General features: G+C 36.1%; 3 protein-coding genes across 3 annotated transcripts in view; 1 reads left to right on the top strand and 2 right to left on the bottom strand.

The window, feature by feature from the left end:
• LOC139942799 (uncharacterized) overlaps positions 1 to 16937 on the bottom strand; it is a 215735-nt gene that overhangs the window by 115259 nt on the left and 83539 nt on the right. The gene's annotated exons all lie outside the window — the stretch shown is intronic.
• Positions 1 to 16937, bottom strand: part of LOC139943402 (histone-lysine N-methyltransferase SUV39H2-like) — a gene marked incomplete at its 3' end in the record, with an annotated part of 182670 nt that overhangs the window by 95355 nt on the left and 70378 nt on the right. The window lies entirely within an intron of this gene.
• On the top strand, positions 155 to 14946 carry LOC139942971 (uncharacterized). The gene is made up of 12 exons (XM_071939791.1): positions 155 to 284; positions 666 to 796; positions 1313 to 1574; positions 2530 to 2849; positions 3178 to 3316; positions 5861 to 6183; positions 6613 to 6748; positions 7290 to 7624; positions 7986 to 8124; positions 13104 to 13315; positions 13892 to 14027; positions 14663 to 14946. The coding sequence occupies exons 1-12, from the start codon at positions 170 to 172 to the stop codon at positions 14944 to 14946; spliced, it is 2532 nt and encodes an 843-aa protein (XP_071795892.1). The 5' UTR covers positions 155 to 169.

Genomic DNA, 16937 nt, shown 5'->3' with positions numbered 1-16937 from the left:
ACATAAACAGACAAAGGCAACCCCGAGTGATGAGTGGTGATCGTATACTGTGTAGAAAGTCCAATCATCCATTTAAGTGAATGTAAAGAATTTCAACTAGAACATAATCATACATTCAAAATACAATGTTAATTTGTCTTTAGTAATCCTTGAATTGAGTGAGAGTAAGATGATAGTTCATCATTTTGGACCACCACCTGATGGTTATACTCCTGGTCAACACTGGGTCACACAAGTCATGAAACAGGTACCAAAACGGAATCGATGCCAGTCCACTAAAAAAGGTAAGCAAAAACGTTGTTTTAAGTTTATTGTTTAACTGTTGAACTCTAAAGGGTTATTATTTAAATACAGTACAAAAGGCTCTATAAGTCTCAAGTAATAGCGTAAGATACAACCTCACATCATATGCGCTTCAGCGATGTGTATAGTCCACCGTGTACCAAAACAGACAAACAATCACTCCAGAGGCAAACAACATGAGTGGGATTCAAACCCTTGACCCTTGACTATTCTAGAAAATATTGTTTTCAGAACCAGACCGCCGAACTACTCCAGTGACGAGTCAGTTCGGATCATTCTAGCACAGACTACCGACATACATGTTACTCCTACTCATAACAAACGCCAATTTCAATATAATTTTCTCTTGTCAAATCCAACAGATACATTTAGCGACTGTCAAGCTTTGCTGGATGCTGGGTTCAAAGAAGATGGTATCTACACTATCCATCCCTACCAGAATGATGAAGGAGTTAAAGTGTTTTGTGATATGACGAAGCATACCGGCTGGATTGTAAGTACAACTTGTGTTTATCCAATGTTAGAACCCTATTTTGCTTAGCAGACAACATGTATTCCCAAATATAAACTCAAATATATTACACAACAAGCAATTAATTAACATATGGTCCTCGAACAAACATAATGCCAACAACTCTGTCTTTGTATAATAGAACACTGACTTATATGTTTCGCGTTGCATATCGACTTGCACTTATTGACTACACACATTCTTTAAAAATTATACCGGGTGCAATACATTTTGTATCGTTTTCCAAGTTGTGAAAGTTCAGTGCTTTCATTTATCCCTAAAACACAGCAGTACTTCAACGATATAAGAGAAAAAAATGTAACTGGAATTTGTTTTTAACAAAGTAAAAAAAAACGTCTTGTAAAACTGATGTTTTTTTTTTATTAAGTGTTAATGTTGAAGGTCAGTCTGAAGTGTATGTGGACACTTTTTTCCTTAAGGTCGCAATGTCGGTTTGTATACACATAAACACGAGCTACTTTTATTATTATCTTCTAGGTTGTCCAGCGGCGCTATAATGGATCAGTCAATTTCAACCGCAATTGGACAGAATACAAGAAAGGCTTTGGGTCAACGGATGGTGAGTTCTGGCTTGGCAATGAGATTCTACACAACCTGACTGATGCTGAAGGGAACTGGACAATCCGTCTGGACCTAACCAATGAAGATAACGTCACGGGTCATTTGCTGAAGACACAGTTTCACGTCGGACCTGTCGATTACACCATGTTTCTGGAGCACTCCGAGGTACAACCAACTGGTATGTTAACATATCGCTGGTATATTATATATTGAGTAGGCTAGATGGCCTTAGCTTTTTTTTTTTTCAAAACCGGACCTTCTTCAGAGACATGTTTTGTTATAATCATAAACAAATACATTTTCCATCGCGGCCAATTGCCGAATATGGGAAAACCATAACAGTTTACAGGGGGAATGTACAAGATTTAGTTACAATAAAAAAAAAACAACGATGTTAAAACAAAACTTGAGGACACTAATTAATGGATGTAGGTCCTTCTGAACAGCGAACATTATTTTGTACTTATAAAAGCAAATCAAATCATTTCTTTTCAATATAATTCAATACATGGCATTGTTAAAACCATTACCAAGGCTCCCCTGATTATATTAAGATTCAAATTATAATAAAGGATACATTAATGTTTTACAGGAACAAATTGTTTAATATTAATTGTTTGTGAATCACGGGCGATGTTTTTACGGTAATCTGTTATTTTAAATGACACGTTTCAAAATCGTCAGTTAACATTAAATACAACAAAATTTTAAACCAGACTCCTGGCAAAAGTTGAAATGAAATTTACTATCTTTTTTATAAGCAGTTTGTTATTATTATTATTATAATTTATTTGGCATAAAACACATACAAAATACAAACAATAACAAAACAAAAGCCATGGAAACCTGCCAGGAATTAAAAAGCTTTACAAAACAAAACCGTAGGCCGAATTAGGGCTTTCAATGCCAATGCCCTTGGGCAAAATATTAACAATCTATAATTATTTACAATAAAAATCATAAACATTCAACAATAGAGATGCTAAAAAGTAAAAATGCAGAATGGGTTAAGAACGTTAAAAATGCAAAATAACCCGCAACAGGCAAATATTAATCCTACCCATCAAAAAGTAAATATAAATGTATATTTAAAACAAATGATTGAAGGCTTAATGCGATGTGTTTGGTTCCAGTTGATATACAGTGTGGACATAAACTTGGAATGGAAGACGGGAGTATTTCTGATGATAGGATCACAGCATCTAGTCAGCGGGATTCATATCGGCAGCCAAGTAATGCACGACTGAACCTGAACCGTTCTTGGTTCCCAGCTGACGGACTGTTCGTTGATTCAATGCTCCAAATAGATGTGGGTATAAATCCCGTGCATATTGAGGGTGTCATCACACAGGGCAGCAGACCAGGGGGTTATGACTGGGTGACACACTACCAGGTACAATACAGCATTGATGGCACTGCATGGCTGTATGTGAATGGGGCCTCTACTCCACAGGTAAGAGTACTCAGCAAAGACACTCTCCATCCCAACATGTATTCCTTATAAACTAAACACACTTCAATAAAGCAGTACAACCATTATTCAGGATTTATATATCAATTGTTATTACTTCATATATTTATCATCCTGACCACCTCTGATTCCTTTGATTCATTTCACAGACACTCTCTGGTAACTCCAATAACTACGCTCCAGTTACCAATATTCATTAACAACATAAACACTCCAATAATGCAGTACAGCCACTATTTATAACCAAAGTGTTAATAATCTTTTGTATTTATTTGTGTCTCCACCTCTGGTTTGTATTTATTTTTTACAGACATTCATTGGCAACACTGATGGAAACACCCCAGTTACCAATATATTCCAGCAGCCTATTCAAGCACGGTACATCCGCATCAGACCTACAGCCTGGAACAACGCCCTATCCCTACGTATTGAACTCCTTGGATGCAGAGGTATTGTTTCAGTCAATCACCACGTTTTCAAATGTCAGGCTTATTGCCTAAATCTTAACCTGAATTAATATGCTAGCCTCTTCTTCTAATCTTAAAGTTAAAAGTAAACAAAATATTGCCAACCAGTGGATGTTATCAAAATGGACACCAATAGGAGTGACGAAACTGTCTGGGGTATTTATGAATATCCAAATCTATAAATAAGTTCATCTGGATTGTTGATAATCATGATTATAAAGATTTGCAAGTAACATCTACATAAACTTGGATTTGCAAAAACGAAACTTTTAATTCAAGATAAATGTCCATAAATAGATTACTGTATATTTCTTATCGAAAGGTTATTGTGAACCGTTTGACCACAAAGCAGTCATGTGAATCATTTAATCACCAAACGCACAATTTTGATATTTAATAGGGAAATCTGTCGAAAAGGTTTGAGCGAGAGCACTACCAACTCTATATGAATTAAACTAGTGTTGCTAAAGATCTCATTTTATTTTATGTAAAGTAAAATAGAGAAATGGAACTCTCAAAATCAAAATTATAGATCACTCGGTTTCGGATGCTCATATCAAATACATTATGAAGGGGCCTCATTAAAGACTCATTCTCAACGTGCCTTCCAATTTACTGCACCCGAACTACGGAATAATGTACCACACCAAATCATAAACTGCCCCACCCTGGAACGATTTAAGTTGCAACTTAAAACACCTGTTCACCCACCCAAGCGCATACAGACTTTATTGTATTATGCGCTTTAGAATAACCGTTTACTATTATTATTATTATTAGGCCTATTAACCCATAAATCATGAACTTTTGAACAAGTAACGACCTAACTTAAAAATGATATTCAAAGTTTGTAGCGAAAACTGTGTCCTTCAGCGAGACACTAAACCATTGCTTCGTCCTTCGGATGGGACGTAAAGGCGTTTGTCCCATATGTTGTGTAACGCATGTAAATTTAAAAGAACCCAGTGCACTTATCGAAAAGAGAAGGGGTTCGCCCCGGTGTTCCTGGCTGTGGCTGCTGTAAGCGCCTTAGTACCTTGTAAACCCTCGGTGCTAACTAGGTGGGTCTCAGAATTCATTACTGCAATAATCTATATCTCTGACGACCTGCGAAATTAACAATCATTGACTGGTTTGATACTCGGCAGGGGTTTCATCAAGGCTGTATTACATATTTGTATCCGTTTAAGATCTACGCCCAATGCTTGATGCTCAATGCCTCAGCAAACTTTGAAGTTGATGTAAAATATTAGTGACCAAGTTGTAGGCAATAGTCGTTATGCAGATGATAGAAAGCCCTTGTCAATTTCTAAAGCTGAATTACACGATTTGATGGGACGTGAATTATGATTCAACGTAGACAAAGCAATGAGCTTGTCTGTCTGAAGGAATACTTTTATGAGCAGCTATATCAGCATTTAAGGTGGTAGTGAGGAGGTGGTACAGAAAGGGTTAGCACTTGGCAAGACAAACGACCATAGATCAATCGAAAGAAGCACCTTATTGTACGGTTAAGAGCAAGGTTAACGCATGGTAAGAAACCCCAAAAATACCAAGAAACGGATGCTAAATATTTAACGGCAAGTCTTGAGTGTCAGTATGTTGGAGAAAGTCCATACTCGAACATCTTTGGTTACTACACATATTAAATACTAAATACTAAATACTAAATTGGTTGTGTTTGGTTCTAGTTGGATATTGTGGACACTAGATGGGAATGATAGACGGAATTACTCCCGTTGAAAAATGAACTTCTTGGATGCAGAGGTTTCAATCATTCACAACGTTTTCAATTGGCATGCTTAAAGCCGGTTTATACTCGCTGCGACTGCGTGCACGCACCCGATCGTTCGAACATGGACTTATACGTTCGTGCTTCATCATAAAATATAAGAATACGCATTCAATTTTATTGGACAAGAACTCACTTAATTGAGACACACCAAACTGAATTCCAAAGTTACAGGTCAACAACTCATTGCATGACATTGCATTATATCAATACTGGACATAACAAACTCGGTGCATCCGCAACAGACCAACAGCCTTGAATTCAAACCCATACTTGCGTATTAAGAACTCATTGGCTGCAAAGGTAAGTGATGTAATTTATTAATGTACATATGCTGTTGATCACTCACCACGTTCTCCAAGTGCACAATGTCGTCCAATTGAGACATTTCAAACTGTATTCAATTGTTAGTCGAGCACAGTATCAATACAGCACATTAATTACAAAACATACAAATGAAGAAACAACATTACTCACAGTCAGATTGTATTTGCACTCTACCTCACTCCCCTTCAAAGTGTAAACAATTAGACTACACCTCAACTGACATACTAGTTTGAGAATGTACTGTAGGCAAAATAAACGCGTTTCTAACGCTAACCAATGTCTCAGTAAAAATTAATTAAAATCAAACTATTCTGAACTTAACACGACCAGCTCCAAAATTCGCAATAAAGGTTTCACTATTAAGGTTGGCTTGATGGAAACACTTTAAATGTATTTTATTTTCTCAGCTCATGAAGTTTGTCAGCAGAAGCTTGGAATGGGAGATGGTACCATCCCTGATGGAAGCATAACGACATCGTCTACTGATGACCAGGAATGCAGCAAGCACCCTTACGGACGGCTAGATGTGAACGGTGGCTGGTGTCCCACATTGAATGACATAGACAGTGCATGGTTCCAAGTGGATCTAAAGCACCCGGTATTGATTCAAGGTGTTGTTACACAGGGTGAATACTACAACTGGTACTGGGTTACAGAGTTTATCGTATCTTACGGTGACAACGAGCAAGACATGCGCTTCATAGGAGGGACTAATGAGGACAATGCACAGGTATGACGTCATACATAAAAATCTTTGTTAAAAAACCCCCAAAACTCACTTGTATCATAATAATATGTAATCTGTTGTATTGGTCTGGCTCTTTACAACACGCTTTGATCTTGATGTAAAGGCGTTTTATAAATATTTAGTTGTATGTATGTATGTGTGTATGTATACATCAAACGGAAAACTGTTAATTGCATAATAATATCGACACCATAAAAAGTAATTGCCTATGCAGTTAATATTGTTTATTAACATAATTTTCTCAAAGGGTATACAGGTGGCAGCATCTTTGAGCACAAAGAAACTGCAACAGTAAGCAGTAACGGATTTGCTTATTAATCCCAACCTTGATAATAGACGAAGAGCTTCAAACGACTTTAGGGTATTCTGATTTATTGTTGTCTTTGAGCATCGTTTATGTATCCTTCCCAGAGATTCACTACAGAACAAAATACGAGAGTAACCAACATGTTCAATGAGGAAATCAGAGCACGCTACATCCGCATCATACCAACTGGGTATCAAGGCCCTCGTCCTGGACTGCGTATAGAGCTCATTGGATGTAATGGTAAAGTCATAAACACATCTATTGTATTTAATTATCAATTCTTTTTGATTTGTACAGCAACAACAGCAAATAACCATACATTATTTGTTTATTTTGTATTTGTTGAAATATTTTTTGGATCTGTTTTTTTATTTTCTAAGTCTCATATTATTTTAAGCGAACACTTACTGCAGTCTTCTTGATCTCATTTGGTGAAATGAAAACATTACTATAGACAATCGCTGTTTATTAAATACTGTTGCGTTTTATTTAAACGTGTTTTATGGGCGTATTATGTTTATTTATTAATGCCAACAAAAAAATCGATTCTGCAAAGAAAAATATAGTGCAAAGTGGCAAATACACAATCTTGTTTCAACATTTTTAATAACAATTCTGTCAATGGTAGTGTAATATTTACTTGCTTGTTTTGTTCCGAAACAGATTCGGTGTGTTTTTAAGCCAGTAAATTATGACCATTATGAAATCAAAGTCTGCATTAACAAAATACACTTCAATAAACCCAATTGTTGTTATTATACTTTATTATTGCCTGATATAGAACGCTTCTTTTGTTTGGATCGTCTTGGAATGGGAGACGGCAGCATTCCAGACTTCAGAATCACAGCATCAAGTACACAGCAGAGGGAAGATGGTAACTGTCAACCAAGCAATGCACGACTCACTCAATCAGCAAACAACAATACTATTGGCTGGTGCCCTGATCCTATTGACATCAACCCGTGGCTACAGATTGATCTAGGATTTAAAGTGATAGTGGAGGGAATGATGATGCTGCAGGGATCTGATCAGGGAACCAGTGTAGATATAGGTTATGGGTACCAGCTAGAGTACAGTGATGACCAGAGCACTTGGGTTACTATGGATTCAACACAGGTAAGGAACTGTAATCTACACTCCGAAAAGGTTATTGCTGCGTCTTAAAATCAAAACTGTATGTTCAAACACTGGTTTGTTAATCAATAAAATATTGATTTTATCAATCCATTTAGTCCCACACTAAGAACTACGAAACTGCTTGATCTTGTTCAACTTGCTGATTGTCAAACCACAATGTCGCTGGCTTTTATCACTGCATTTCAGCCAAACATTTTGGGAAGGATTTTTCAATCAGACTTATATTCTCGAATTCAAATTTGGCAATCGAATATTAGTTTGAGTAAAGTTGACTGGTCTAATGTGGCCAAGTTAATAGACATGTTTAACTTACATGAATTGTTTTATTGTTTCTGAACAGATTATCCGAAGAAACACCGCAGCAGACTCGGTAGCTACCAGCATATTCAATCCACCAGTCATTGCTCGTTATATCCGCATCATACTAAACCAGACTGATGGCTCTCTATGGATACGTGTTGAACTATTGGGATGTAAAGGTTAGTTCTATTGAAATATATGTCTTATGTACATTGTCTTAAAACAAAGTTATAGTCGTCTTAATGACACAGTGAGCTGATCGCGAAATACTTTCATAATAACCAAATAACCAAATCAAACACAACAGAATAATAATTAAGAGTCAGTTCAGGTAAATAATTGACATACTTGCTCACGGTCAAAAAATGAATTTTTTTTATACTTTGTGGGTGGAAGGGCCTTGGGGTGCAAGTAAACAAAATTGCATTTTTAATTCCATATATAGCCCGTTGCCATGGTTACAGCTCATTTTGTTTTTTGGCCATTTTAGGCCGATTTTGAGGTCTGAAAAACTGGTTTTTAGCTCATATTTACAACTCCACCCCACCAAAATGCAAAAATTTTTCAAAAAACCTTTTATATCACTACAAAGTATCATCCTTGGCCTTCCTTGAGAAAAAAAATTATTGCTTTAAATATCACCCTTGTGCTATTTTTGCATCATGCATTACAGTATGTTTTTAGAACTTGCAAAATCGACATTTTTACCCTATTTTTGGACCCCAAAATGTCAACTTGCCAGGGGTCTCAGAAAATTCTCCTTTCGGCTGTGATTAGGGCAAACATTGGTCTTTCCATATCTGGTGTCAAAAACTTGGGCAATTGTATCCTGTTGTGACAGTACTGCCTCAAAACTAGACTTTTTTCCCCAAAACGTGAAAAATGCCTTTTTAAGGGTCTTTTCACATATATCGACATACGTGTCCACGGTAAAAAATAAGGAACATTTTTCTTATACTTTGTGGATGGTAGGGACCTGGGGTCCAAATAAACAGCGTTTACATTTCAAATCATAATATAACACGTTGCCATGGTAACAGTTTATTTGTATTTAGGCCACTTTAGGCCGATTTGGGGGTCTGAAAAACTGTGTTTTAGTTAATATTTACAACTCCACCAAAATCAAAAATATTTCATAAAACCTTTTCCATCACTACAAAGTATCATCCTTGGCTTTACTTGGGACAAGAAAATATTGCTATAAATTTCACCCTTTTGCTATTTTTAGAACATGCATTAGAATATGTTTTTAGAACTTGCAAAATCAACATTTTTACCATATTTTGGCCCTCAAAATGTCATTTTTTTCAGGGGTCTCAGAGTATTTTCCTTTCGGTTTTGATCAGGTCCAAAATTTGTCTTTTTTTTCTGGTAGAAAAACTTGGGCAAGTGTATCCTGATGTTAACAGTACTGTCTCAAAAATAGACTTTTTTCCCCAAACAGAAAAATACACTTTGAATTTTCTTTTTCTTCATACTGAATTTCGAACATTAAAAAGTAATAATTCTATCAATCTTGCAGCTTTTCCTAAGCACTCTATAGGCTTAGTGGATTACCCAACATTGATCAGGAACGATTGATGACCTTAATTTTAGATCTTGCCAGGCCCAGCCCCAATCATATTTCTTGACATTGCATAAAACAATGTTTTGTGAATAGCGCCTCTTTTTGTGAAAGTGTTCCCTTTCGGTTGTTATTGGTATTTTCATGTCTTCTGGGTAGAAACACTGTGTTTATTGTATCCTGTTGTGACTGATCATGCCTTAAGTATAGTAATTTTTCCAAAAGCAATGCATGCTTGTTAAAAATCTGGCACTGTTTCAATGCCCTTTGAGTAATGAATACAAAGTTTGTATATAATGGTATCCAACCGAACCATAACCAATGCTTTGAAACTGAGAGTTCTTGATTTGGCTACTTTACCTATTGTACAGGTATGATTCCCATTGCAAGTAGAGTGCGATGAGCATTCTTTACAGGTTGTCTTTAATACAGGGCCTACTCACCTTGGTCCCTGCCTGCTACCAAATGTAAAACTTTTCATAGAGATAGAGATCATAAACAATGTAGTTTCTGTGCTTGAGGCAGATGGTTTGGAGCATCCAATCATGTCCAACACAAATGTGGGAAATTAAAAAGCCTGCTTAAAAGTGTTGGAAAAATTTGCCAAGATCTTATTAAAAACAATGATACTAACGATTTGCATGACGAGCGTAAGAGATCATTTAAAAGGAACACGTTCCAGGGATCGGTCAAGTTGGTCTTTGAAATGCGTTTGTAACCGCTTGTTACAAAATGCATGGCTAGAAAGATGTTTTTGAGTGATACTTGTCTGGATCATTATATTCTACTTTTAAAATATCTTTCTAATCATATGCATTTTGTAATAAACGTTTACAAACACTTTTCAAAGACCAACTCGACCGATCCAAGGCAACGTGTGTTCCTTTAATGAAACAACACGGATAGAAGTTGTAAATACTTGCACCTGCTCAACATAAATAAGTAAGATGCATTTGCAGTGACAAAAGTTTATTCAGGCTAGTTTGATTATTTTTTCCATTCACTATCTTACTAGTTCATAATTAGCATATATTTCTCTGAGAACGATCAACAAAAAACATTGTCAAACATTACCTGTTGAACTCTTTTATTGTTTGCAACAGTACAATTGAAAGGAACCCCACCATGGTTGGGGGAACTGCTTACAGAAGGCCAAAGCAGTTGAATTTGGACACAGTACTTGCTCACTTTTAGAGCCTCTTTGTTCTGATAGGGATGAAAATGTTTAGTTTGGTAGCGAGCAGGGGACCAAGAAGACTGTTAAAAGGCCATGTACAAATGTATACACAAGAATGGTAAAGAATGCTCATCGCACTACTTCTCTTCTTGCGATGTGAATCATACCTGTACAACTAGGTAAAGCAGTCATGACAAAACAAGAACTCTCAGTGGCAAAGCATGGTTATAAACTTTTTATATGTTACTTAAAGAACATGGAAACAGTGCCATATTTTTTTACCAAGCATGCTCATTTTTGTTTTTTATCAATTCAAACTAAGGGATAACTTCAAAATGCATTTTTTTTGTTTTTGGAAAAATTACCATGTTTGAGGCAGAAGTGTCACAATAGAATACAATAAAAGTGTTTCTCCCCAGCAGACATGCAAACCATAATGATAGCCCAATCACAACCAAAGGGGAAATATTCTGAGGACCAGTAATAAATTAAGACAGTACAAACTTTCTTGATGTGCAAGGGAAATTAAAAAATGTGACTTTCAAAAAAGAGGCGCTGTTCACAAAACTTTTTTATTTTTTTATGCAATGTCAAGAAATATGATTGGGCCGGGGCCGGGGTGGGGCCGGGGCAAATTCTTAGATTTAGGTCTTTAACAAGTCCTGATCAATGTTTGGTAATGCACTAAGCCTACAGAGTGCTTATGAAAAACTGCCAGAATTATTACTAACTTCTTAATGTTATAAATTCAAAATGAAGCAAATATTTCAAAATGCATTGCTCTATGTTTTCGGGGAAAAGGGTTTATTTTTGAAACAGTTCTGTTGCATCAGGATGCAATTGCCCGGGTTTTTCTTAAAAGAAATAAAAAGACAAGTTTTGGCCGTGATCAAAACCGAAAGGAAAATATTCTGAGACCCCTGCAAAAATGAAATTTTGAGTGCAAAAAATATGGTAAAAATGTGGATTTTGCAAGTTCTAAAAACATACTCTAATGCACGATCTTAAAACACCACAAGGGTGAAATTTATAGCAATAGTTTTTTGTCTCAAGTAAAGCCAAGGATGATAATTTATAGTGATGGAAAAGGTTTCATAAATATGCTTGTTTTTTGGTGGGGTGGGGTGGAGTTGTAAATATTAACTAAAACACAGTTTTTCAGACCCCCAAATCGGCCTAAAGTGGCCTAAAAACAAATAAACTGTTACCATGGCAACGTGTTATATTATGATTTGAAATGTAAACGCTGTTTATTTGGACCCCGATCCCTACCATCCACAAAGTATAAGAAAAATGTTCCTTATTTTTTACCGTGGATACGTTTATCGATACTATGTGAAAAGACCCTTAAAAAGGCATTTTTCACGTGTTGGGGAAAAAAGTCTAGTTTTGAGGCAGGACTGTCACAACAGGATACAATTGCCCAAGTTTTTGACACCAGATATGGAAAGACCAATGTTTGCCCTAATCACAGCCGAAAGGAGAATTTTCTGAGACCCCTGGCAAGTTGACATTTGGGGGTCCAAAAATAGGGTAAAAATGTCGATTTTGCAAGTTCTAAAAACATACTGTAATGCATGATGCAAAAATAGCACAAGGGTGATATTTATAGCAATAATTTTTTTTTCTCAAGGAAGGCCAAGGATGATACTTTGTAGTGATATAAAAGGTTTTTTGAAATAATTTTGCATTTTGGTGGGGTGGAGTTGTAAATATGAGCTTAAATCCAGTTTTTCAGACCCCAAAATTGGCCTAAAATGGCCAAAAAACAAAATGAGCCGTAACCATGGCAACGGGCTATATATGGAATTGAAAATGCAATTTTGTTTACTTGCACCCCAAGGCCCTTCCACCCACAAAGTATAAAAAAAATTAATTTTTTGACCGTGAGCAACTATGTCAATTATTTACCTGAACTGACTCTTAAACATCAAAAAGGTACATTCAATTAACAAAGTTTGAATTGATAATTTTAAAGTGATCAAATTTGATCGAGATTTTCTTTCCTTTTTGAAGCAAATCACAACTCTAAAACCAAGATTGTTCTCAAGTATTACAGGTACAATTCATATGGTAACCTTTATTTAAAGTAATGGCAATAGCAACTTACTTCGTTGGTAAACATATCATTTTCCCCCATAAACTTTGTATCTGAGAATTTAATGTCTCCCCTTTTTGTTTTCAAAGTACAGAGAAGTTTTTTGCTTCTAGCGCTCTGGATGATCAGCGATTTCTTAAAAGCGTGGCGACCTTTTAAATTAGAAAAGTCATATATTAGGTTATGAAATAAGTAATTCTAAACTCAATTGATCAAAAACACAAAGTTGTTTATTTAACTCACGAAACAGAGCCTAGTTTGAGCCGTTTGTATTATATAGAGAAGCCGTCTTATAATCAATCAAATATTGTATTTACAGTACGCTGGGTGTGTGAACAACGCCTTCTTAATGAAGCCCATATCATTCCGGACGGATCTTCAATTCTTCAAATTGACCTACTGTTAGTAACTCTTGTTGAGGGAGTCATAGCTCAAGGGGAAAACGAACCGTCATTTCAAGTAGAATACAGCCTCGACAATGTTACCTGGGTCAACGTGAGCCATCAGGGAGCGCCTGCAGGAGAACCTCAGGTATATGGTTTCGTCATTGCACAACAAAATGGTTCTTCAAACTGGCTATTTTTATTCTGCTGGACTTGTTTCTCAACTAGTTTTAAACAGAGACAATCGGTAATCCCAGAAACTCGTACGTACAAAGAACATTGCAACATGAACATTTCATGTTGTATTACTTTGTATATAAAACCTATTGTTTGTAAGGCAAATTTGGTTCAATAAAACCAAAACTGGCCTTGATCATGGTGTTCTATCTCCTGTGCTACAGACTTTATGGTAACATGGAGAAAACCGCACCGGTAAAGAATACTTTTGTTTCTCAACTAGTTTTAAACAGAGACAATCGGTACTCCCAGTAACTCGTACGTACAAGAAACATTGCAACATTTTGAACATTTCATTGTTCATTCATTTCATTCAATGGTTTATTAAAATTCTATTCAATTCGCTGCCAGCAGCAGAATTACATGAACAGTTACAAAGTAAAAAAATGGTGTATTACTTTGCATTTAAAACCTATTGTGTTCAAGGCAAATGTTTCAATAAACCAAAATTGGCCTTAATCATGATGTTCTATTTCCTGTGCTACAGATATTCCATGGTAACACGAATCAAACCGCACCGGTCAAGAATACTTTTGATCAGCCGATCCGAGCCCGCTTCATCCGTGTGACTCAAACAGACGTCGGATATCCAGCTGTAAGCATTGAACTCATTGGATGCAGAAGTAAGTTTCTCGGTTTTAGTAACATTACAGAATTTCAAGTCCAACCGCCGACTGTGTTTTACTATTTGGTTCGCCTTTAATCGTAATGTATAAATAAAAACAAACGATCAAAAATTTTTGTGTAAAACAAAACTTTAAAGTGTTTACAAGTTTGACACAATGTGTGGAGCCAAAGACGCGTACTAATTCACACTTTTAAATTTACTTACTTAGATTCTAGAACACGCGTGGAGTTATTTAATTTTATCCCCCCCCCCAAAAAAAAAAAAAAATAAACAAATAAATAAAAAATATAGCAGCCACTTAAACGTATACCAGCCACTTAAACGTATTTAAATAAAAGAACATCAAATATTAGTAGGGGAATAAATGGGTGGTGACGAGTTCTTAAACGGCCATTTCAAATCGGTAGGGTCATGACCGTGCGGTGCATTTTTATTGAGACAGTTGCTTTTGGATAGCATTTGCTAACCCGCACAAATGCTATCCGAAAACAATCGGTTACAAACAGCTCTGGCTGTGCTTTTACCAACTGTTTAAACACCCCACGTGAAATGTTCTCCGCCAACAGGAAAAGCCAAACTGTCTGAGGTATTTTTGAATGTTGATTATTTGTACTTTCTTATGTTTTCCAGATGATATTCTTGAGACTGCCATTAGTCAAGCCTTCATCATTCACCATCACACAGATAATAACCAAGACGAAACAAACTGCCCAAGTCTGAATAGTGAAGGAGGATGGTGGTTTAATAGATGCTCTGGTATGCCTGGTGTAGACAATAACCTTAATGCTGAATATATCCAACCTGGAGATACTATGGGTCCATACAAACGAGTTATTAGAGCTACTGAATGGAATGGTTCTCGTATTGCAAAGACTGAAATCAAAATACGCCGCCAATCTCCACCTCGTGGCTAAAAAACTTGAGGATGGAATTTGCAATGTCCCTTGACAATCAAATGATAAGTCAACGCAGACTCGTATTATTGGTACAAATATCCATCAAATTGGTTATCAATTCAGCTCAGACTTAAACAGGTAAACAAAACCGTGGTATGTGGACTGTTCAATCACAAAATAGAAGCTAAGCCAACAACTAACAAACAAATGTTTAGCCTTTAAAGACACTGGACACTATTGGTAATTGTCAAAGACCATGCACTTATCTCGCTCGGTATATATCAACATATTCATAACATGACAAACCTGTGGAAATTTGAGCTCAATCGGTCGTCGAAGTTGCGAGATAACTATGAACAAAAAAACTTGTCACACGAAGTTGTGTGCTTTCAAATGCTTGATTTCGAGACCACAAAATATAATTATAAGGTCTCGAAATCAAACTATTTGAAAATGACTTCTTTCTCGAAAACTACATCACTTAAGAGGGAGCCGTTTCCCACAACCTCTCCCCATTACTCGTTACCAAGTAATTTATGCTCGTAAATATTTTGAGTAATTACCAATAGTGTCCAGCAGTCCAGTTAAAACTTTAAATATAACCAAAATGAATTCATGTAGACTCAGTTGGACGTAAAACATTATCAAAACAGACTGGTGTCAAACACATGCTACATTGTTTAACACTTTAAGTAAAAGGGCATACTTATAATTTTTTCAAAAACTTGTTTTAGGATTGTATTTTTAGAGCTCACACAGTTCTGTTCGAATGAGCTGGTACCGTAGGGTCAATTTGCTGGGTTTTCAATCGGGCTTGAGGTTTAAAAATACATTTTGCATAAGTCAGTACAAACGCAATGGCAACTGTTTCTCATTGAAGCATTCGTGTAGCAAGCTCGCTTACTGATTAAGCTGCCTTGATTCCTAACACAACATCGCTACAACGAGCAGCGGGTCAGAATGATCCATCTCCTTTCTAATTCCTTGAGGAGAAACAATGTGTACAAGTTGTGGGTGCACTTTTGTTAAAGGGAACAAAATCGCCTTTACTTAAATAGTAGCAAGATCACAGACCAATGAGAGCGGACCAGTTGCTGCTATGATTTGGTGCTTCTTATATTGGATGTAAAGCTTTACTGAGAACGTAGAGTGTAACAACCGCAGCCTTAATAATGGAATTTGACATGCACATTGAATGAAAACAAAGATGGGGTTAGGAATATACGGCGGATTTCGGTTCCCCCAAATTCTAGGTCTGAGGTTTCGAAATTAAATTCGGGGAAAATTACTTCTTTCTCGTAACCTACTTCATTTCAGAGGGAGCCGTTTCTCACAATGTTTTACACTATCACATCTCCCCATTACTCGTAATCAAGAAAGGTTTTATGCTAATAATTATTTTGAGTATTTACCAAAAGTGTCTACTGCCTTAAATGGATTTGACATGCACATTGAATGAAAACAAAGATGGAGTTAGGAATACACGGCGGATTGAGATGAAGCTCCTAGAGGAATACATATGACTTTGGAATGAATACAATTTACAAAATTTACCCGGCTTGCCTTAATTTTGAAGTTATTAAAATTTGCACTTAATTATTAAGCATTGTTGTAACCGTGGTATGCACCTCATTGTATTTCGTAGATAGCTGCTGAAACCATTTTTAAAATTAAGAAGAAGTTATCGAACCTAAACAAAATTGTACTTTCGTAATGAAGGGAATCCTCAAACTAAATTCGTTAACAAGTTACTCAACAGTTTAGGGAAACGCATGGGGGATTGTCTAGACTTGAATCTATCATTAAGTACCAACTTAAAGCAAATAACATTGTATTTGATTTGAAGAAAAAAATAGAACTTCTGTTTTAAGAGTGGTTTCTTTTATAAATTGATCTTAACAACCGTTTACATGTATAATATAGTACTTTTGTGATGCCACCATTTGCAATGTATCAGTAATATTTAAAAAGCATTGCTTTTTAGAATTAATTGTAAACAAAACACTTTC

The sequence above is a fragment of the Asterias amurensis genome, chromosome 10 (assembly GCF_032118995.1).
Source record: "Asterias amurensis chromosome 10, ASM3211899v1".
NCBI classification, from domain to species: Eukaryota; Metazoa; Echinodermata; class Asteroidea; order Forcipulatida; family Asteriidae; genus Asterias; species Asterias amurensis.
Note: the sequence above shows the minus strand (reverse complement) of the source record. Positions and strands in the feature narration are given on the sequence as shown.

Excerpts from the sequence above, each read along its gene's own strand:
- LOC139942971 (XM_071939791.1), top strand. The coding sequence starts at position 170 with ATGATAGTTCATCATTTTGGACCACCACCTGATGGTTATACTCCTGGT. Across the intron at positions 797-1,312 it reads CGAAGCATACCGGCTGGATT|GTTGTCCAGCGGCGCTATAA; the intron begins GTAAGTACAACT and ends ATTATCTTCTAG. Across the intron at positions 14,028-14,662 it reads TGAACTCATTGGATGCAGAA|ATGATATTCTTGAGACTGCC; the intron begins GTAAGTTTCTCG and ends TATGTTTTCCAG.